General features: G+C 40.0%; 1 protein-coding gene across 50 annotated transcripts in view; it reads left to right on the top strand.

Moving 5' to 3' along the window:
- The window catches only part of MAGI1 (membrane associated guanylate kinase, WW and PDZ domain containing 1), a 601,653-nt gene that overhangs the window by 499,673 nt on the left and 79,686 nt on the right, over positions 1-22,294 (top strand). For all 50 annotated transcript variants that reach the window (XM_078388879.1, XM_078388878.1, XM_072989400.2 and 47 more), the window contains one exon: positions 19,910-19,941. In XM_078388879.1, the coding sequence (XP_078245005.1) occupies positions 19,910-19,941 (32 nt within the window). The remainder of the gene's footprint in view (positions 1-19,909; positions 19,942-22,294) is intronic.

Here is a 22,294-nt window from a genome sequence, read left to right as displayed (position 1 = left end):
AATATGATTGAAATACATTTCCTTGCCATTTGCATAGCCCCATTGTTGTGCAACACGTGCACAGATTCGAGAGTGCAGCTGTTGGGAGAGTATGGTGGGAGTAAGCGTTAGCTAAGAGTCCCTGGAAGTGGAGAAGAGAAATAGCTGCAGAGAAATTGATTAGTTGCTTCCATAGACCCTCCAGAGGGATAAGGAACAAAATGTCTAAAGCCAAGTTTGTTTCTCCCAGAAAGGAAACAGCTCTGACAGATTCCAGAGCCAAGCTGGAATCTAGCAGAGAAACAAGAGTCTTAATCATAGTTATGTGGTGTAAACTTTCATGGACTAAAGCCCTTTTCAAAATGTACTTCAGAAGAAGTGGGCTTAAGTTGGCAAAAGATGATGCTACAATCAGTCTGATAGTCTTTCAGCAACGACAAGGGTGTTGTTTTTCCATGGCCTTAGCAACCCGAGTTTTAATTAAGTCATCACCAAAGCTGTAAATTCTGCTAATGGGGGCTTTTACATTGTGTTGTTTTCAACAATGATGTGTGTTTATTACCTTGAATGCTAATCTTGTGTGAGCACTACAAGCTCGAGCCATCGCTTGGTATTTCGTATCAGATATGATATGATATAACACAAGGTGGCACAGCAGAACCTTCTACTGCGCATTAAACAAGGCAGATTTAACTAGAGATGAGATTCTCCATTGCTCAGCTTTTTCTTCCACACCAGTAAATCAAGCAGACATTAGATTGTCTTGGCTAAAAGAACAGCCATATTTTATTGTACCATGCTAAAGGCAGGTTGTCACGTACAAGTGGCTTTGGAGCATAATTTGGAAAATATGAAATGCTGGGACCACACCTGATCTGGGTGAAAAGATTAGAGTTCAGTGATTGATTAGGCATTCCCATAAACTGTCTACACACCTTGAGGATGAAATGTGTGCCCAGAATAGAAATGGCTTTGTTAGGATAGAAATCCTAAAAGAACATTGATTGGCATGGCCGGTCTTGAGCCTAGCCTTGCTTTTGTTGTTTATTCTGTTGCTTGTGAGAAGGATTGTGCAACCTCTTAGGATTTCAGTGTTCCTTTGTGCTTTAAGGCTTTGAATTCATCTGGCGATAGTTCCGCTGCTCATTTCTTTATCTTCTGCAGTTTTCTTAAATGACAACAAACTATTCGGAGTCTTATGCTTGTTGTCTGCTGTTTTTGTTTGTTCCATTCATATGATTCCCAAGGTGTAGTTATGTGCCTTTGCTCTTGAATTATCCAAAAATTCTTCTCTTCCTTTCTTAATAGCAAATGCCGAAGTCTCCCAATAAATTGTTAGCAGGTTTGTGACTATATATATATATATTGTATCCAGTGTATATGTTGATTACATTATTGAATACGATGCACACTTTACATGCGTGAAAATAATTCAGTTGTATCTCTGAGTTTAGTTGCCTTTAAAAATATAAATCAGATTAATGGATTATAGTTATACTGATGGTTCCTGGATATTATGGTTGGACCCAAAATGCATGTTCTGAAGTACCGTATTTTTCTGTGTATAAAATGACACTTTTCCCTTAAATAATTTGAGAAAAAAATTGAGGGTTGTTTTATACACGGAAGGCAGCTCTTTACCACTGCATTTTGCGAAGGCACAGGGCTTAGCGAAAAGGAAGGTGAGGCATTGCTCCCTCATTTTTTGCTAACCTCTGTGCCGTCTCAAAAGGCAAGGGCGTGCGTGCGGGGCTTAGCAAAAAGGAAGGGGAATCGTGGCTCCCTTCCTTTTTGCTAAGTTCCGTGCCTTCTCAAAAGGCAAGGAGAAGCGGAAGCCACTTTGACAGCCACTTGCCTTGCCTTTTGCCTTCATAGGCATCCTTCATTCTCGAGAGACTATGGTGACATGCTCTGAATTGAGGAGTGTCCTCTCCAGAGCATGAAGCCCGGGTAAGATAATATGGAGGATAGGCTGTTACCCAAGCAGCAGATCCCCCCTCTCCACATTGCTGAAATGGTCCAATGGAAAGGCAAGAGCCAATACGATTGGTTCCAGCAATGTCGCAGGAGTTGGCGGAACGACACGAGCTGCCTTCGGGACTCCAGCTCCGGATTTTGCCTCTAGGTTAACTCCTGAAGCATTTTCCATGAGTGGATATAGTCACAAGGCAGTGGAGGTTTGAAATCAGAGTTTTCCTTCTCCTAGATGGGCTGCCTTCCATGGCTGACAAGCCCCACCTACCCGGCCTGCTCTTTAATAGTGTGGAAGTATGATCTGACCCTTAAAAACCTTCCTGCCTCCCAGGCTTATGCAAATCTAATTGGATTTCCTATTTACCATATTAAGGCCAGAGATAGAATTTGAGAATTTCGCGCACCGTTAAGTGCACGGTCCTGGGATACGCTCTTTTAAAGCAGAAAGTCCCACCCCCTAGGCCCCACCCCCAGGCCATGTGGTGAGGAGACAAAAAGAAACCCCAGGGAAAAAAAAACCTCAGCAAAACATCCATGCAAACCCTGGACCCTTTTCCCTAGGAGGCTGGGCTGAGGGTGAAGGCCAGGTATGTTTGCATGGATGTTTTGCTGAGGTTTTTTTTCTGGGGTTTCTTTTTGTCTCATCACCACATGGCCTGGGGGTGGGGCCTAGGGAGTGGGACTTTCTGCTTTAAAAGAGCATGTCCCAGGACCCTGGACCCTTTTCCCTAGGAAGCTGGGCTGAGGGTGAAGGCCAGGTCTGTTTGCATGGTTTGCCTTTTGCCAAGGCTTAGCAAAAAGGGAAGCCCTTTGATCCCCACTATTTCTAATTTTGGGTTAGAAAAAGGGGGGTCGTCTTATACATTGGGTCATCTTATAAATGGAAAAATACGGTAACATGTATCTGACTTACCGGACATTTACCAAATAGTTATCAAGTGCCTCACTTGAAAGATAGCAGCCCTTGGGGGAGGGGGAATTACAATATACAATTAGAACTAATAAACTAGTGTTGTCATTTTTATTTTTATAATTTTCATATATATTTATTTATTTAGCTAGACAGCTTTTTTTTGGAAGGCCTGTGCACTCACTCTTAATTATTAAGCGTTAAGTAACTCTTAATGCTACTGTAATTTGCTAGAGTTTTTCGTTAAGAGTTCAGCACCCATCCTTGGTCTCGGATCATGCAGTCTCTGAGTGAAGAGAAAGTGTTGTCAGGTTTGATTAGGGGCTTCTGGGAGCTGTCAGGCCAAAACAAAAACAAACAAAGAAGGAACTTTCTGAACTCTGGCTGTAGTAGAGCATGAATGCCTAGGTAGCATGCATTACGCCCTCTGTCATTTCCCCCATTGTAGCTGCCAAATGCAGCAGGGCAGGCTGCTGTAGAATACATGGACATGGTATAGAGCAGTGGTTCTTAACCTTTTTGAAAGAAACGCCCCCTTGAGCCATTGAGGAAGTTATCATCGCCTCCCTCCCCGCGGTGATGATATCTTATTTATTTGTTTGTTTGTTTGTTTAAGACACTTAAATCCAATGACCCCTGAAAACAAAATTAAATTCCAAGAAAATGAAATGCCCCCCAAAAAGTAACATTTAATGATTTAGTTGCAAGTGAATTTTAAGACGCAAAAAGAAATATAAAAAGGGCATAAAAACAAATGCAGGAACTAAAAATTTCAAGACAAAAAGTCTGAAACTAAATTAAAATTGGAGGAAAATATATATATTCATGCACACTGTAAAAAGGCTGCAGCCATCTTCACAGGTTTGGCTTGCTCCAGCGCCCCCCTACCGCCCCCTTCTGCTCCAGTGCCCCCACGCCGCCCCTTTTCGTTCTACCGCCCCCCTGAAAAATGAAATCGCCCCCTGGGGGGCATTATCGCCCACGTTAAGAACCACTGGTATAGAGTAGGCGGTGCAGGGCCTTCAGCAAAGCTGGCTGCTGGTGGAATGAGGCCGTGAACCTTGGGAGCTGAAGACTGTGTTTAGCTTCTCTAGCAGTACACCAAGAAAGTGAACCAAGCAATATAGTTGTGAATCATCAAATCACAAATAACACCTGGATTCAGGTACAAGCTTCAGTTCTATCATGGTAGCTCTCTTCCGCGTTGACTCTCTCGTTTGTATCTGATGTGTAAGAACAGAATGAATCTGAGTGTATAAATATGGGCACCAGTGAACTCAGCAGATGGGAATGAAGAAGGCATCGTAAGACGTCTTAGCCAGGACAGTTGATTACTTTAGTCTCTAACAGCGGAATGTACCCTGTGTTGGTAATGATTGTCTGTTCTATGTAATCACTTACCCCAGAATGAAACATTTAGTAACCCATATCCATCTTTGAAAGAAATTGCACACATTCTCACTTGATACCTAAATACACTACAGTGGACCCTTGACTTACAGACGGCTTGACTTACAGACTTTTTGAGTTACAGACTTCTCTGGTCGCAAAATTTAGGTTTGACTTGCAGACTGAGATTTGACTTACAGACCAGAAAAAAATCAAAATGGAACAAAAACGGCCTGTTACGGGATTAATCGGTTTTCAATGCACTGTAGGTCAATGGAGATTTGACTTACAGACTTTTTGACTTGAGAACCACCTTCCAATACGGATTAAGTTCTCAAGTCAAGACCCCACTGTAATTCCAGTATTTGAGCATTCCCTCCCCCTAAATAAATAAATAATAAATCTCACAATAACTGAATTTATAATTTTTGTATTTTTTTTTGTGGATTCTATTTAGGGTCAACTTAATAAATTATTTGTTAAGGTCACTTTCATGCTTGTTTTGTTTGTTGTTTTGTTCTGGTCTGGTCTGAGTTTTTGTTATTTTTAAGCACAGACAATTTCTGTGCCATTTCAACTTGTAATTACTTCATTTGCCTAAACATTGTTTTAGAAAAATCAGAGCACCAGTACATATAGATTCACTGCTTTGTTTTCTCCTTGTATTGGTTTTAACCAATGCCAGAACTATTTGACTTTTGTAAAGTCCTTGAATGAAATTTTATCAATCCAATATTTTATTTTTTTAACAAAATTGGCCACATTTCATGCAGAGTTAGTTTACCATCTCCTGCCTTCTCCTCCAAAGAGCATTATTGGCCATTAGTGTTAATAATTAAGAGGTTCTTCTTTGCGTTTGGAAGTCAGACATATTGATGTACATTTGCAGAGTAACAGGGAGCTTACATTGGTGAGAAGTTTGCTTTTTGTTTCTAATGTTCATTTTATCTCTCCGTTTAAATATGGATGCCCTTCTTTAAAAAAATAAATAAATCAAGGGATGTACACAGAAGGATGTTCCCAAAAGATTTATTTATCCAGCAAAGATGCCTAGACGTGCCTTATCTCAAATTGTACTTAGTTCCAAAACTCCCTATTGCAAAGGAAGGAAAACTTTTAGTATACGCAGCATATCTAAACTTTGGAGGTATAGTGATTGCTACCTTCTTTCCTTCCTCATGTTCACTCACCAGAGTGAGGGAAGCCACATGCATACACTTTGTTTTTCTATCTGACCGGATCAAAATTATATTTGCAGTGGTACCCCGCATGATGACAATAATGCGTTCCAGCAAAATCGCTGTACAGCGAAATCATCGTCATGCCAAAAAAAACCCCACATTGGAATGCATTGAAAACCGGTCAGTGCGTTCCAGTGGGGGAAATACCTGATCATCCTGCGAAGATCCTCCATAGGGCAGCCATTTTCCGATCCCTGTCTTGCGAAAATAGGTCAGCAAAACGGGTTCATTAAGAGTTGAGCGCTTGTATTTTTTCATTTTAAGATCTGAAAGCGTGTGCACAAAGTAAAAAATGACACAGCACTGCTCGGTTCCATGCAAGGCTCCACCGGCCCCTCTCCCACCCTCCTGCCGCCACCACCCTCCCGCCCCAAAGACATATGTGCCGCCTGGTGAGAGTAGCCGCCTCCGCCTCCTCTGCCTCCTGGTGCAGCTGCCTGCTCTCACATTCCCGGCAAATCGGCCTTGGTGAAGGAGGGGCGCCAAGCAAGCAAGCGGGGCCCGGGCTGCCGGCGGGGTGCGGTGAGGAGGAGGAAACGATGGCTGAGGTGGCTGAGCTTGGGCTCGGTGGCGGCCTTCCTCTCCTGACTCTGCAACATTCACTGTTTCCTATTGTCAGTCAGTCAGTCAGTCACGGAGCTCCCAGCCATGGCTTGCTCTCTCATCGCTCGCTTGCTGTCTCGTGCCCGCGTTCTCTGGCTGACGGGCACCACTGTAGTAGAGTTGAAATGGATCCTCTTGACTTTGCATGATTTTTACAAATGTCCCTCCAGAACACCACTACTCAGGCTTGTCGCACAGTAAAAAATCACAGTGGTATAATCACAGAACATGCCTGTAGATAAAGAAATGATGTATGGTTTGCCTGTGGATTTGTAATAAAAAGCATGAAGATCCTTAAAGTGCCTCAGGGCCATGTTTCTGTGGTACAGTCATGCCTAGGTATCAGCTGGCACATAATTTTTTTTTCTTGGCTCAAACCATAGAGGTAGGTCAAGTCTGTGATTTGATTATGGTTTGGGAGAGATGTTCTCTGTGGAAAACACATACAAATTCAGGGCCGTATTTGTTGCCTTCTCTCTTTCTCTACTTCACTGTTTATCTTACGATTTATTCTTTCTTTTCTGCTTCACTGCTGCTTTCTCTCTCCCACTTTCTTCTGCGGATTCTGAAATTACTATCATCTCAAGAAGAAGCTACAAGCAGGCAGCAGTCAACGAGGGCCTCACAGGTGCCACAACATGGCACATCGGGGAATGCCATGTGCTGTCCTTTTTAAACCTTCTTAGACTCTTCCTTGAGCTAAAGCAATTTTGTTATTTTGTGTCAATATGGAAAAAAAAGCATGTTGAGGTACAGAAAGCTGCAAACATTGTGGGTTAATGGACTTAATTATATTAGTTATCATTTTAAGTTATTGGTTTATTCTTTAAAGTGTATTGGTAGCTGCCACAATGATTAATAAATCATAGACACACCATATATTTCAAGAAAACAAATGATGTATGAAAAGTATTTATTTATAAACACTTTCAGCATTGGCAGTTCTATATAGCATAGTAAATATTTAAGACATTATGAAACAGTATTGTTATTATATAAAAATACTGAATAATGCATGATTTCCCATCTTCCCAAAGTGCTGTGTATTAAGTAGATGAAACTGGTTTAAAACTTAGCTTTAAAAAGCATTGAATAGATAGAATAATGCTTTTTGTTCAGCAGTATATGATCTCAAGGGTAAACTTTTCTGTTGTTGTTGTTTAGTCGTTAAGTCCTGTCCAACTCTTCGTGACCCCATGGACCAGAGCACGCCAGACCCTCCTGTCTTCCACTGCCTCCTGGAGTTTGTTTGTTGCAGCTGGTATCTTCGATGAGACTGTCCAGCCATCTCGTCCTCTGTCATCCCCTTCTCCTCTTGCCCTCACACTTCCTCCACCATCAGGGTCTTTTCCAGGGAGTCTTCTCTTTTCATGAGATGGCCAAAGTATTGGAGCCTCAGTTTCAGGATCTGTCCTTCCAATGAGCACTCAGGGTTGATTTCCATCAGAATTAATAGGTTTGTTCTCCTTGCAGTCCAGGGGACTCTCAAGAGTCTCCTCCAGCAGCACAATTCAAAAGCATCAATTCTTTATGGACCTCTTTATGGTCCAGCTCTCACTTCCATACATCACTACAGGGAAAACCATAGCTTTGACTATGCGGACTTTTGTTGGCAAGGTGATGTCTCTGCTTTTTAAAATGCTATTGAGGTTTGTCATCGCTTTCCTCCCAAGAAGCAGGCGTCTTTGAATTTCGTGGCTGCTGTCTCCATCTGCAGTGATTATGGAGCCCAAGAAAGTAAAATCTGTCACTGACTCCATATCTTCCCATTCTATTTGCTGGGAGGTGATCGGATCAGTGGCCATGATCTTGATGTTGTATTTTTTTTATGTTGCGCTTCAGACCAATTGTTGCACTCTCTTTCACCCTCATTAAGAGGTTCTTTAATTCCTGCTCACTTTCTGCCATCAGAGCGGTATCATCTGCATATCTGAGGTTGTTGATATTTCTTCCGGCAATCTTAATTCCAGTTTGGGATTCCTCCATTCCGGCCTTTCGCATGATGTATTCTGCATATAAGTTGAATAAGCAGGGAGACAATATACAGCCTTGTCGTACTTCTTTACCAATTTTGAACCAATCAGTTGTTCCATATCCAGTTCTAACTGTTGCTTCCTGTCCCACATATAGATTTCTCAGGAGATAGATAAGGTGGTCAGGCACGCCCATTTCTTTAATAACTTGTCATAGTTTGCTCCAATTTTTTGAAGATATCTCTGGTTTTTCCCTTTTTATTATTTTCCTCTATATCTTTGCACTGTTCATTTAAGAAGGCCCTCTTCTCTCTTCTTGCTATTCTTTGGAAGTCAGCATTCAATTTTCTGTAACTTTCCTCCCTATCTCCCTTGCATTTTGTTTCCCTTCTCTTCTCTGCTATTTGTAAGGCCTCCTTGGACAGCCACTTTGCTTTCTTGCATTTCTTGCATTTCCTTTTCTTTGGGATGGTTTTTGTTGCTGCCTCCTGGACAATGTTACGAGCCTCTGTCCAAAGTTCTTCAGGCACTCTGTCCACCAAATCTAGTTCCTTAAATCTGTTCTTTACTTCCACTGTGTATTCATAAGGGATTTGGTTTATATTATACCTGAGTGGCCCAGTGGTTTTTCCTACTTTCCTCAGTTTAAGCTTGAGCTTTGCTATAAGAAGCTGATGATCAGAGCCACAATCAGCTTCAGGTCTTGTTTTTGCTGACTGTATAGAGCTTCTCCATCTTTGGCTGCAGAGAACATAATCGATCTGGTTTTTGTATTGCCCATCTGGTGATTTCCATGTGTAGAGTCACCTCTTGTTTTGTTGGAAGAGAGTGTTTGTGATGACCAGCTTGTTCTCTTGACAAAATTCTATTAGCATTTGCCCTGCTTCATTCTGAACTCCAAGGCCAAACTTACCTGTTGTTCCTTTTATCTCTCGACTCTGTACTTTAGCACAATGGTTCTTAACTTTGGGTTACTCAGGTGTTTTTGAACTGCAACTCCCAGAAACCTCAGCCAGCACAGCTGGTGCTGAAGGCTTCTGGGAGTTGCAGTCCAAAAACACTTGAGTAACCCAAGGTTAAGAACCACTGCTTTAGCATTCCAGTCCCCTATAATGAGAAGAACATCTTTCTTTGGTGTCAGTTCTAGAAGGTGTAGTAGGTCTCCATAGAATTGGTCAACTTTAGCCTCTTCAGCATCGGTGGTTGGTACATAAACGTAGATTACTGTGATGTTGCAAGGTCTGCCTTGGATTCGTATTGAAATCATTCTATCATTTTTGAGACTGCATCCCAGTACAGCTTTCCCCACTCTTTTCTTGACTATGAGGGCTACTCCATTTCTTCTATGGGTTTCTTGCCCACAATAGTAGATATTATAATAGTCTGAATTGAATTTGCCCCTTCCTGTCCATTTTCGTTCACTGATGCCCAGGATGTCAATGTTTATTCTTGGCATCTCCTGTTTGACCACCTCCAGCTTCCCAAGGTTCATAGATCTTACATTCCAGGTTCCTGCGCAGTATTTTTCTTTGCAGCATCGGACTTTCCTTTTACTTCCAGGCACGTCCACAGCTGAGCAACCTTTCGGCTTTGACACAACCACTTCATTAGCTCTGGAGCTACTTGTACTTGTCCTCTGCTTTTCCTCATTAGCATATTGGACACCTTCCAACCTGAGGGGCTCATCTTCCCACATCATATATTTTAGCCTTTTGTTTCTGTCCATGGAGTTTTCTTGGCAAAGATACTGGAGTGGCTTTCCAGTTCCTTCTCCAGGTGGATCACGTTTAGTCAGAACTCTCCACTATGACCTGTCCATCTTGGGTGTCCCTGCATGGCATAGCCCATAGCTTCTCTGAATTACTCAACCCCTTTGCCACAACAAAGCAAGAATCCGTGAACAGGTTTTTAATTCCATTCCATTCAATCAAACCTTATGTTTCCTCCATTTTAGTAGAACCCTATGCAGATACGTTTAGGTTAAACTACAGAAGCCTCTGTGCTGCAAGGTCGGAAGACCAGCAGTCGTAAAATTGAATCCACATTCCCTCTCTTGTCAGGTTCTGAGGCTCCAGAGGACCCCCTTTGCTATGTGGAAGTATTCAGGAGCCTCAACACCAGACTGGGGGAAGTGTTCAGCAGCCAATAATTGCTGCCAGATTGCCACTGCCAGGATTTGGACCTCTGATGACAATCTGATTGCTAAAGGCTCCCCTTCTGCAGTGTCCACAAATGCACAGCAGACTCCTAGGGAGCCTCTCAACTGATTTAAATTAGATATTCTCTTTGCCAGATTATATGGCATAAATCTACAGCAACAGCATTTGAGCCTGCAAATAAGGTTACTCTGTAAACACTGTGTAAACTTGGTGAGTTGCTTTTTAAAAATAATGAGTAACCTTTTAAAATAACCTTATATGGTCTTAGATTTCCTTGGTATAAGTTGATTTCAAGCATTCTGCATGATTGTGTCCATTCTTAGAGAAATGCCTGAAGCTGGCTGTAGAAAGACAAAGACTTGCTTGAAAACTGTCAATATAAAGAGGGAATTCCTTAATTGTGTTTTCTTGTTGGTGGGTAGTAAACATTTTGTACTGTTCCTTGCCTTTTTTGATGAGAGTACGTAATGTAGATTGCAGCACACTTATTTCTTGGCTTGGCACTTCACAGCTGAAACTGAGCTCCTAAAAATGCTGTTTTTAAACTAGGAAGCACCACTATTAATGAGTATTCTGTGATGTTCCTTGTGGTTATACATTTGCAGCTGTTTGCGGTGGGTGTATATTAAATATATATATATATATATTTTAAATTATGTGTATTTGTTTTACTAAAGTGGCAGTTATTGCTTGTTCTGCAGCATACTCTGGCACAAAACACAACCTTCCCTGGATTCATGGGTCTTTGGAGCCCCTGCCAAGCAGTAGTTTGTGTATATTTTCCACGATTTTTCCATGCTGTTTTCAGTCTCTTTTTGGATGGTAGCAGCTGGAATTAATAACAAACATGGAGAAGAAAGGTTTATTCAGTAGTTCAAGTTTATTACATTTTAACACTTAATAACTTTGGTGCTGTAAATTAATCCCTGGCTCATTTTTATAATGGAAATCTCTTTCTTTTTAGCTTTTCAGTTTATTGATTTATTTGGGAATAACTCATTAATAATTTGTGTGTGAGAGATAAAGAGTGAGTGAGAATGTGCATACTTGTGTAAAACCTGACACATTCTCAGAATTGTGCTATTTGTCAAAAGAAAGCACTTATAATTAATGGGAAGCATTCCTAGAACGATTTCTAGTTTTCAGAAGAAGGTATTTCTGATTTATTGAGAGTGTTTCTAATGTACAATATATTAACAATTCTAATTGGGCTCTCATATTCTAGTTCATCTTGTTACAAGAGATGTGATATAAACTCGATGAAAAGATTGGCAAACTATTTGAAGAAAAGAAAGGAAAAACAAAAGATAGGGTGCATGAAAAATGAAACGGGAAGTAAGGTGTTTAAAGACAAACAAATAAGGGAGATCTTTGAAGATTTTTATAGTAATTTATTTAAAGTAAATGAAGAGAAACAATTTGAAGAAGCTATTGTGAACAAAATTAAGAAACAAGATTTAGCAATTTTAAATGAAGAAATCACACAACAAGAAATCTTGACAGTTATTAAAAATTTAAAAAGTAGGAAATCACCAGGCTTAGATGGTTTTACATCAGAATTTTATAAAATGGTGGGGCCTTTAATAGTTCCAGAAATGCAGAGTTTGTTTAACAAGATAATGAAGGGAGGGAGAGCCCCTGAATCATGGAGGAAAACAGAAATTATGATAATCTTGAAACAATCGAGAGACCCGACGGACCCCAACTCTTATAGGCCTATTAGTTTAACAAACCAGGATTATAAAATTTTTGCAAAAATTTTAGCAAATAGATTAGAGAAAATACTCCCAAGATTAATAGGAGAGGATCAATATGGTTTTGTTAAAGGGAGATATATTGGACACCCTATAAGGAATGTGATTAATACTCTACATCACGGAAACAGTGAAGGAAGATTTGCCCTTTTAAAATTAGATGTATATAAGGCATTTGACACTCTAAGTCATGGGTATTTATTTCAAGTACTAAGTAAATTTGGATTTGACGGTCCCTTTTTGATAGCATTAAAAGAAATTTATAGAGAAGGGAAGGCAATGATTAAAGTTAATGATAATTATACAAAAGAAATTTTGCTCCAGAGAGGAGTGAAGCAGGGATGTCCCTTATCCCCAATGCTGTTTGTGTTATCTATGGAACCCTTAGCCGAAAAAATTAGAAGTAGTAGTAAAATAAGAGGATATACAGTAGGGAAAGAGGTAATTAAATTAAATCTGTATGCGGATGATATAATATTGGTGTTACAAAATCCTCTTGATGCAATAAGAGAACTACTGATAATTTTAGAAGAGTTTAAAGAATATTCAGGTTTAGGAGTAAATATTTCGAAATCAGAAATAATGTTTAAAAGGATAGATTTAAAGGAACAAAAAGAAATAGCAAAGCTGACAGGTATGAAATTAGGAATTAGGAGATTAAAGTATTTAGGTATAACAATAACAAAAAGTATTAAAAATTTGATGGGAACTAATTATAAAATAACTTGGAGAAGGATACAGGAAAAACTAAACGAATGGGATAATAGATATATAAGTATTTTAGGGAAAATAAGGGCAATAAAAATGTTTATAATACCAAAGATGTTATATCTATTTCAGGTACTCCCGGAGTACATCCCAAAAAAACAATTAGTTGTATGGGATCAAGAATTAAAAAATTGGGTTTTTGGGAAGAAGAAAGCTAGAATAGTAAAGAGGGTAATATATTCACCACAGGAAGATTTAGGGTGGGGTCTCCCACATTTGGAAAGCTATTACGAAGCTTTTCAAATAAAAATGCTATTGGAATTAGATGGGAAAAGTGTGGAGAAATGGGTAAGATGGGAGGATATAATAAATAAAGGAGTAGGTAAATTTGGAATATTTACACAGAAGGTTAAAAACGACATTAAAAATACAATAGGCCCAAGACAGACAGCACTAACAATATGGGGGGAAAGGCAACTTAATTGGATGCCAAGTCTTTCCAAATGGACCCCACTAGAATCTCTAGGTGAGGATTTGAAAACTGAGAAAACTTTTTGGAAGAAACTAAAAGAAACTGGCTATTATAGAGTGAAGGATTTATATAACCCTCAGGGGACACAGATTCCGGCACAAAATGTAGTAGGACAAGTTGGAAGACAATACTGGTTACAGACTATGGCTTTATATAATATTTTGAAACAGAGAAGGTATTCTGGAATACTAAATAAAGAGGATACCCCGCTAGAAAAACTATATAATAATAAAGAGGATAATAAGAAGGGTATTGCAAGGAAGTTGTACAACTTGATAAATACAGATAAAGATTATATGATTGGGACAATACAAACGAAGTGGGAAAGAGAAATGACATTGTCAGCATACGAAATAGATGGGTTAATGGAAGGCATATTGGAAATCAAAATGGAGAAATTTAGAGAATTGGAGATGAAATTAATATTGAAATGGTATAGGACACCCCCTCAGTTGTCTTATATGATAAAAGGTTTGAATTCAAGTTGCTGGCATTGTAAGAGGAGTAAGGGATATTATGCACATCTTTGGTGCGAATGCCCTAAGGTTATTGAATTTTGGCAGCTGATTTTAGAAAAGGTGAACGCCGTGTGTAATATTAAATTGCAGCTGACTGGGAAAATCTTGTTTATGGGAGTTCTGGGGAATAATAAAGTAAAAAAACCTAAACAGAATTTATTTAAAGCTATGATTATAGCAGCACATGCAGTAATAGCTTATGGGTGGAAGGATGCATCAAAATGGACTTTGGAAAGATGGAATTGGTATTTATATGAATGGATTCAATCAGACATACTGTCGATTTTGACACAGGATAAGGTATGGGAAGAAAAAACATTAGAGATAAGAAAGAAATGGTCGGGATATGTAAGATGGGTAAGAGAAGGGGGGGCCAATAATGTTATATTGGTTAAACTCCAAAAGGTGTGCTCATGGTTGCAGATTTAAAATTAAATGGTCTTTTTTTGGGGGGGGTGGGATAAGGGGGTAGAAATAAATAGGAAAATGATGACTATGTAAAGATAAGAGAAATGGTTATGTATGGATATGTTAATTAAAAAATTAAAAAAAAAAAAAAAAGGATTTCTGGGAGTTGAAGTCCAAGAACATCTGGAGGCCCAAGGTTGGGGACCACTGCACTATAAGACACCTTCCTATATTGTTATGAATTCCAGGAATTCATCTCACTGATTTTCTATTTACTCCTAATATACTCAACAGGCAGGGAATAGTCTTTTGTAAAGAGTTTTCAGGGTTTTGAATGGGGTCTGGTAGTTGGCACACTTTGTAGTTTCTATGCCTTTGTATTACAACATCCAGGTTTTATAAATATTAGATTTTCAAATCTTTTTTGTTACAGGACTATAATCATATAAGTTCTGCAAAAACTGTTAATCAAAATAAAATGACAGTGTGCTGGACTGTAGATTACAAACCATTACAACTATAATATATGCAACAAGAATACAATTCCTCATTGAATTTTTTAGAATGTAATTTTTTTTGTTCTTTTGCTCCTGTATTTTGGATTCAAATGTGATATATTGTAAATTCTGCCCATAAATTAAGTTTTAACACCTGCAAAAAAAAAAAAAAAAAAAAAAAAAAAAAAAAAAAACAAGAGATGTGATATGAGAAAATTGATGTACCAAAGGGTGATAGCAAAGGTGGGACTTGTACTTCATTTGCAGAATCATATCCGTTCCATCTGGAAATGAGATTATGTTGTCTTCTGTAGATTTTATTGTGCAAGTGTAAATTTATAGTGCTGAAAGCAGCTGGATTGGTTCAAATTAAAATGACTCTTTTGACTGAACACTGTGACAGCTATTAGGATACATGGCTAAAGGAGTCAGGAGGACCTAAATTGATCCCTGTATTCCTTCAGGCAGACTTACAAACAGCTAACAACCCCTCTAAAGCATGGCTAACAACAAGGCCAGTGGAGGTGATGGCATTCCAGTTGCACTATTTAAAATCTTAAAAGATGACGCTGTTAAGGTGCTACACTCAATATGCTAGCAAGTTTGGAAAACTCAGCAGTGGCCAGAGTACTGGAAAAGGTCAGTCTACATCCCAATCCCAAAGAAGGGTAGTGCCAAAGAATGCTCCAACCAACGTACAATTGCACTCATTTCACACGCTAGCAAGGTTATACTCAAAATCCTACAAAGCAGGTTTCAGCAGTATGTGGATCGAGAACTCCCAGAAGTACAAGAGGCAGAAGAACTCGAGACCAGATTGCTAACATGCACTGGATTATGGAGAAAGCCAGAGAGTTCCAGAAAAACATCTACTTCTGCTTCATTGACTATGCAAAGGCCTTTGACTGTGTGGACCACAGCAAACTATGGCAAGTCCTTAAAGAAATGGGAGTGCCTGACCACCTTATCTATCTCCTGAGAAACCTATTTGTGGGACAGGAAGCCACAGTTAGAACTGGATATGGAACAACTGATTGGTTCAACATTGGGAAAGGAGTATGACAAGGTTGTATATTGTCCCCCTGCTTATTCAACTTATATGCAGAATACATCATATGAAACACTAGGGTGGAGGAATCCCAAACTGGAATTAAGATTGCTGGAAGAAATATCAACAACCTCAGATATGCGGATGATACCACTCTGATGGCAGAAAGTGAGGAGGAGTTAAAGAACCTCTTAATGAGGGTGAAAGAGGAGAGCGCAAAAATGGTCTGAAGCTCAACATAAAAAAAACCTAAGATCATGGCCACTGGTCCCATCATCTCCTGGCAAATGGAAGGGGAAGATATGGAAGCAGTGACAGATTTTACTTTCTTGGGCTCCATGATCATTGCAATTGGTGACAGCAGCCACGAAATTAAAAGACGCCTGCTTCTTGGGAGGAAAGTGATGACAAACGTAGACAGCATCTTAAAAAGCAGAGACACCACCTTGCCGACAAAGGTCTGCATAGTCAAAGCTATGGTTTCTGCAGCAGCAATATATGGAAGTGAGAGCTGGACCATAAAGAAGGCTGACCTCTGAAGAATTGATGCTTTCAGTTGTGGAGCTGGAGGAGACTCTTGCGAGTCCCCTGGACTGCAAGGAGATCAAACCTATCCATTTTGAAGGAAATCAACCCTGAGTGCTCACTGGAAGGACAGATCCTGAAACTGAGGCTCCAATACTTTGGCCATCTCATGAGAAGAGAAGACTCCCTGGAAAAGACCCTGATGTTGGGTAAGTGTGAGGGCAAGAGGAGAAGGGGATGACAGAGGACGAGATGGCTGGACAGCGGCATTGAAGCTACTAGCATGGATTTGACCAAACTCTGGAAGGCAGTGGAAAAAAGGAAGGCCTGGCGTGCTCTGGTGTTCAAAACCGTTGAATGAGAACCCATGCCTTTGAGAGAATGAGCTCCTATTACTCACAATTAAGACATTTTACAATTATTCTCTCTTTTTGCTTTTTCAATGGAGTAAGAAAAGGAAAGGAGAAATAATACGAAGGCTGCAAATTACAAATGACATCACCTGGATTTCCCGTTCCATGAGGGAGACAGTGTAGTTGCATAATAAAAAAAAAACTGGTCTAAAAGCATTCTGGTAAGATCCCGTTCTTTTCTTCTCCTGAAACAGAAACAGCTAGATTACTCAGAATAGAGTGCCCATCTTTACTCTCTTAAGAAGGAATCTCCTCAGTTTAAATGTCAAAAGATAGTCTCCCTTTTTGGAAGTATCTGCCACTTGAAGGGCTGTGCTGTCCGTGTCTGATTTTGAGGCAAAAAGCACAACAACGGAGATGAAGGACCTTTGAATTGTACACCAATAGTGTGCGAGTTGGACAAAAGATTCAGCAAGCACCTACCATACCTGGCCATTTTTCTCCATTCTAGTGAGATGCATTTTAATTCTAAATCATAATAATATAAATTTGTATATATAATTTTATAGGAAGGAGTATGTTCTCTTTTGTCTTTCTTTTTGCTGATGTATAAGTGGCAACCCTGAAACAGAAATTTATCAGGGCAGAAAAGTTAAGAATGATATCCAAGCATAGACATCTGACTTGTATGTCTATTAACAAGGCAATGTTTGAAATTAGAATTTGAGGTGAGTGGAGGGTTTGCTGGAAGGACCTACCATGCATGGTCAACCATTGTGTGAAGCATTTTTATATAATTTTCCTATAATTTTCCAGTTAATTTATCTACCGCCTGTAGAGCAAGCCCAGATGGGAGCAGTTGGTTGGCATACATCAGCACCTTTTGTTTGTGAACATAAAGCCAGGATTCTTGACTTAGCATTTTATGCATACATGGCTAGAAGTTCCATTAGTATGCTATGTATTCATTGTTTCACAATTTTTCATCACTCAAGAGAGGTGCACAATTTGTTGGTATTGCAACATACAGGAGAATGGCTAATCAGAGTGATAAAATCTCAAGAGCAGTGTATATTTTGATTTTTGTGTTGTCAAATAGTTCATATATTTCATTGTATTAAGGACCTTGCTTCTGGCTGATTTGTTGTAAACCACCATACCTCTTACCTTAGTGCTATCTATCACAAGGACAGGCTTTCTAAGTAGAATCTGAGTCCTTCAAACTGATCATAGCTTATACTGCTTTCCATTTGAAAAAGTATGTGGCCTGAAGGGGAAAATGAAGTATTTCTAGGATGCTACTAGATATGTAAAGTTTTAATGTGCACCATGCCACTGAGAGGTTTCTTTAAGGCCCACTAGTCTCAAGAGAGGTCCATGAGTTAACTTGCTAGCTAGTTACCACAATGCCATGGAATAAACCACTATTGCCATGGAATATGACAATAGCTCTAGTAAAACACTGTTCCTACTATGACTCCATCAGAATGAAAAAAGGTACAGTGGGGTCTTGACTTGAGAACTTAATCCGTATTGGAAGGCGGTTCTCAAGTCAAAAAGTTTGTAAGTCAAGTCTCCATTGACCTACAGTGCATTGAAAACCGATTAATCCCGTAACAGGCCGTTTTTGTTCCATTTTGGTTTTTTTCTGGTCTGTAAGTCAAATCTCAGTCTGCAAGTCAAACCTAAATTTTGCGGCCAGAGAAGTCTGTAACTCAAAAAGTCTGTAAGTCAAGCCGTCTGTAAGTCAAGGGTCCACTGTATTTTGATTCAGCACTCATTTCTGCTAAATCTTATTCTGATATCATGGGTCACAGCTTAAGAACCTCTGCTATGCAAGGAACATTGACTCATATAGTTCCTGGTGATCTGTTATTCAAGAATGTCTTTGTGATTTAATTGTGGATTAGACACTTAACAAAAGCCCTTCTTAATTCCAACATTGGTGTCTGGGTTTCCTTGTTCACACAAAATACTTTCACTCTCAAGAGTAATACTGGTTCAAAAATATATTTTTGTCTTAATACACTGGGAAGGGATAATAAAAGGGAAAGGAAAAACACCACCTCAACTGTTCAAAAATAAAAGTGATGGCAATGTTCACTTTGTAGAATTGCTTTGCAGGTTAATATACAATATGAAGGGGTCTATTTCACTTCAGCAGTTTGGCCCACAGTCCCCCCCCCTCAGATTTCTGAAGTAACTTATTACTTCCCACACCTGCTTAGGGACAAGACAAAGATTATTTGTTATCTGTCCATTGCCATAAGATTGAACCCTATTTCCCATGGGCAATGCTGTGCTACAAACTGCGGTGACAAGGAGAATCCCTTCGTCCAATTTTCCTATCGTCAGTAAAACAATGATATGCGGCAGTTTTATGGGTTTGACTCCAAAATGCAAATACCTCGCCTGAGCTTCCCCTCTGAGTTTTAAAGTGCTTTCTCATTTACATTTTCATCCCTATTAACCCCCCAAAATCTGTTTCTCTTCTCCCTCAGCTTCCATTTGCCTCTCTGTATCCAGAAATAGTTAGCGTTGCTTTCATTGGGAATCCGCTGTGCTTTAGATGAGCACAAGGAGTAGGTAGATCTCTGCATATGATGATGCAGACTGGGGTTGGCAGCCCACTTCAGGGATTTCCAGTAGCGTCCATATTTGTAGCTGACCCTGGTTAGAGATAAATCTTATCTTCCTTTTAGTCTCTTAGTTTTTGCTTTGTTTTTTTTCTTTCCCTGAGCCTATTGTGGGAGGACAAAAGCCAACACAGCTTGTATTTTTAATAAGTGTGTAAAACATCTGTCAGCCTTCCTTCCTGTCTGTCTACCCACCTATCTGTCTATCTTCCCACGGCATTTCTCCACTACCGTTCCGATTGGTCTGATCAATTTGACACGCTGGCCGCGTCAAAAGGTAATATCCTCGGCTTAATTGTAAGCTAAGTCTCTCTTAATCCAGGGGAGCGTTTGAGATTCTATCCAAGTGTTCAATTTCCCAGGCCGCTGAGGTCTGTGGATTTCTTTCTCCAGCCTTCAGGCTGCTGCAGCACAAGTCAGCATAGCTAATGCAGATAGATCTCCTCCTCCTCCTCCCCCCCCTACGCTCTCTCTCTCTCTCTCTTTCCCCTCCTCTCCCCAGCTCTCTTCCCCCCCCCCTGCAAACAAACGCTGTGCTTTGATTCGATATGAACAGACTGGCAACTCCGATGCTAGAGCAAAATCTGACATAACTCTGCAGATGGCTACGTTCGGATGATACACCTAGGATTTTTTTTTCCTTACGAGAGGTAAAGATTTATGCGATAATAATATTTTCCCCCCTTGTGCCATTTTTTTCAGGACTGCCAGCCCCAAAGAAGAGTCCAAAGTCGGTAAGCACTTTCCAAATTACTATACCTGTTTGATTATTTTTGTCAGGGGTGTGGGTGGGCGTTTCTCAATATATAAATTAAAAAAAAAATACTGTGGGAAGCTTGGTGTATGCAAGGTGTTTCTTTTGCCGTGCCTTTCCAACCCCACCCCACTCCCACTGTTTGAAAGTTGCTGGATGACATTCTATTGCTGCACTAATTGTTTTGCATGAATTGTACGGAATGTGAGAGTTGGAGGAATGCTGGGCAGAAAGTGGCTGGTGAGCAAACCGGAGGGAAGGGATGCTTGGGTGGAATTCAGCTTGGTGCCTTTCGTATTTCTACTTCTAACGGACTGAGCTTCATGGGCGTTTAACATATCCTTTAAAATGCCATTGTTTCCTTGTTGAATGATTGTGTGCATGGAGGCTCCTCCTTCTTTTCAGATAGAGCTTCCTAGCAGATTTAAGCCTTATAATGTGATGAATATTTGGAGGGTGGGAGAGGCTGAAGCTTGTTTCCTAACAGCAGCAACCGGGCGGGGGGGAGAACCCCTTTTATAGTACAAAGGTATCATCATAGTGTTTAGCGGTCTGAGCACTGAGAGTATGTGCCCCGTTTCTTTCGCTATGGAGAGCATCCTTTGTTTTTTCTGCCAGGATTTAGTAGCATTATGCTGCAGCTGTAGATTTTATTTGCCCATTGCCTTTTTAGAGGAGAGAGGGGGGAGATCAATATTTTCCTGTCCTTGCTAATCTCCTTTTCTCACAGAGCAGTTACCTCATCGACGTAGCTAATAGCATGGAGGTTATTGCCAGAAAGTATAATTAAAACAGAGAATGTTGCCACTCTGGAGAATACCATAATTAACAGGCTTTCTTGGGGGTTAGCAGTCCAAAGATTGAAAGTTTTCCTAGTTATTTGCAGGGAAGGAGGCATTGAGGAGGTATGCTTGTATCTAGCCGGTCTTTTCAGAGATAAGGAGATTATTGCAGTAATATCAGATTGCTGCAAAACTTCACCGATAGTCTGTTCTGGAGCTCCGCCTTCCTGTTGCCCCACCTTTCGGTGAAAAGCTTAACCATGAGCAAGAAACCTCCTCCTGCTCTCTATTGCAAGTTTCCTGCTCGTCAAAAAGAAAGCCCTGAAATAATTAATGTGGTTCTACTGGCTTAGGGCCGTGCTGATTAAAGGCACGTGACCTGAGGCCTCTACTATTGTCACTTTGCATTAAGGTTGCTGAGGGAGGAAAGCCCAGTTTGCGCTCAGCCTCAAATCCCACAAATGTCAGCCCGTATGGGTTTTACTTCTGTGTCATAGTCAGGGAGGAATTTAGCCTTTGGTTAAAATAGAAGCAAGTGCGTAAAACATGTACAAGCATATTGGGGGGAGCAGAAGTGATAGACGTTAGCTTTCAACCAAAGCAGGGGAGAATTGATTTCCAGTCGGGTTTCTCTCCTCCTGTCTCACTATCCCTGTTAATTAAGTCACAATCTGATGAATGGATTAAAAAGGGGTTGATTTGAAAAACGTCTGCCTTCTTTCCTCCCTGCGATCAAGTTACAGAAAATCTCTTCTACTAATTTGGAGTTGCGTGAATGCCTCTCCAGTGAATGGCAATTCCATAGAAGCTTTAAAATCTTGTGTGTGGAACCTAAATCCTTTGAGAGATAATCCTCTAGTGAACAAAGCGACTGTTTACGAACAGGTGTCATCCTGGAGCCCTTTTCCACTTTTTTCTCCCCCAATCCTGTTTTTGGAAAGGGGTAGCTTCAATGAATTCTTTCTGTTTTAGAAGTCTGCTCTTTCATTAAAGGAAAATAGATCCTCCTGGATGTCATGGTGATAAAAGTATGTTTATCTGTCTCTTTTTCTTCATTTTTTTGAAACTATTTCCAACACATCTCATGTCCTTTGTAGGGAAGTCCACAGAACTTGGACACAGAATTTGCCTAAGTTTTTAAAAAGGCACTCTCAAGATGGGGTGCTTGTTCAGTTAATAATGTAAAAAAATAATAATAATACTTCAGCTGTTGCATTCAATGGTGAGGTATTACCTTGCTATTAAAAAAGGGAACAGAGCTGCAATATCTAAAGCATTTGCCTTACTCTCTATGATTACAGATGAAAGCACTAACTGTAGTGTAATTTAAAATTACCATTATTTTAAAAAGCACAAATAAAATTGAAGGGCGCATTGCTATATTGTTTAAGTAGATTAGTTTAATTTTGCTACAGAGATGAAATGCCCATAATCAATCCAAATGGGAATTCCCACATTTTCATTCTTTTCAAAATGCCATGAAAACTGTTTTGTAGTTTTACTCAGTGAAGCTTACATGTTGACAGCTTAGTGTGAGGATGCAGGCAAGGA

Source organism: Pogona vitticeps, chromosome 2 (genome assembly GCF_051106095.1).
Source record: "Pogona vitticeps strain Pit_001003342236 chromosome 2, PviZW2.1, whole genome shotgun sequence".
Classification (NCBI taxonomy): Eukaryota; Metazoa; Chordata; class Lepidosauria; order Squamata; family Agamidae; genus Pogona; species Pogona vitticeps.
This window is presented reverse-complemented; position numbering and strand designations above follow the sequence as displayed.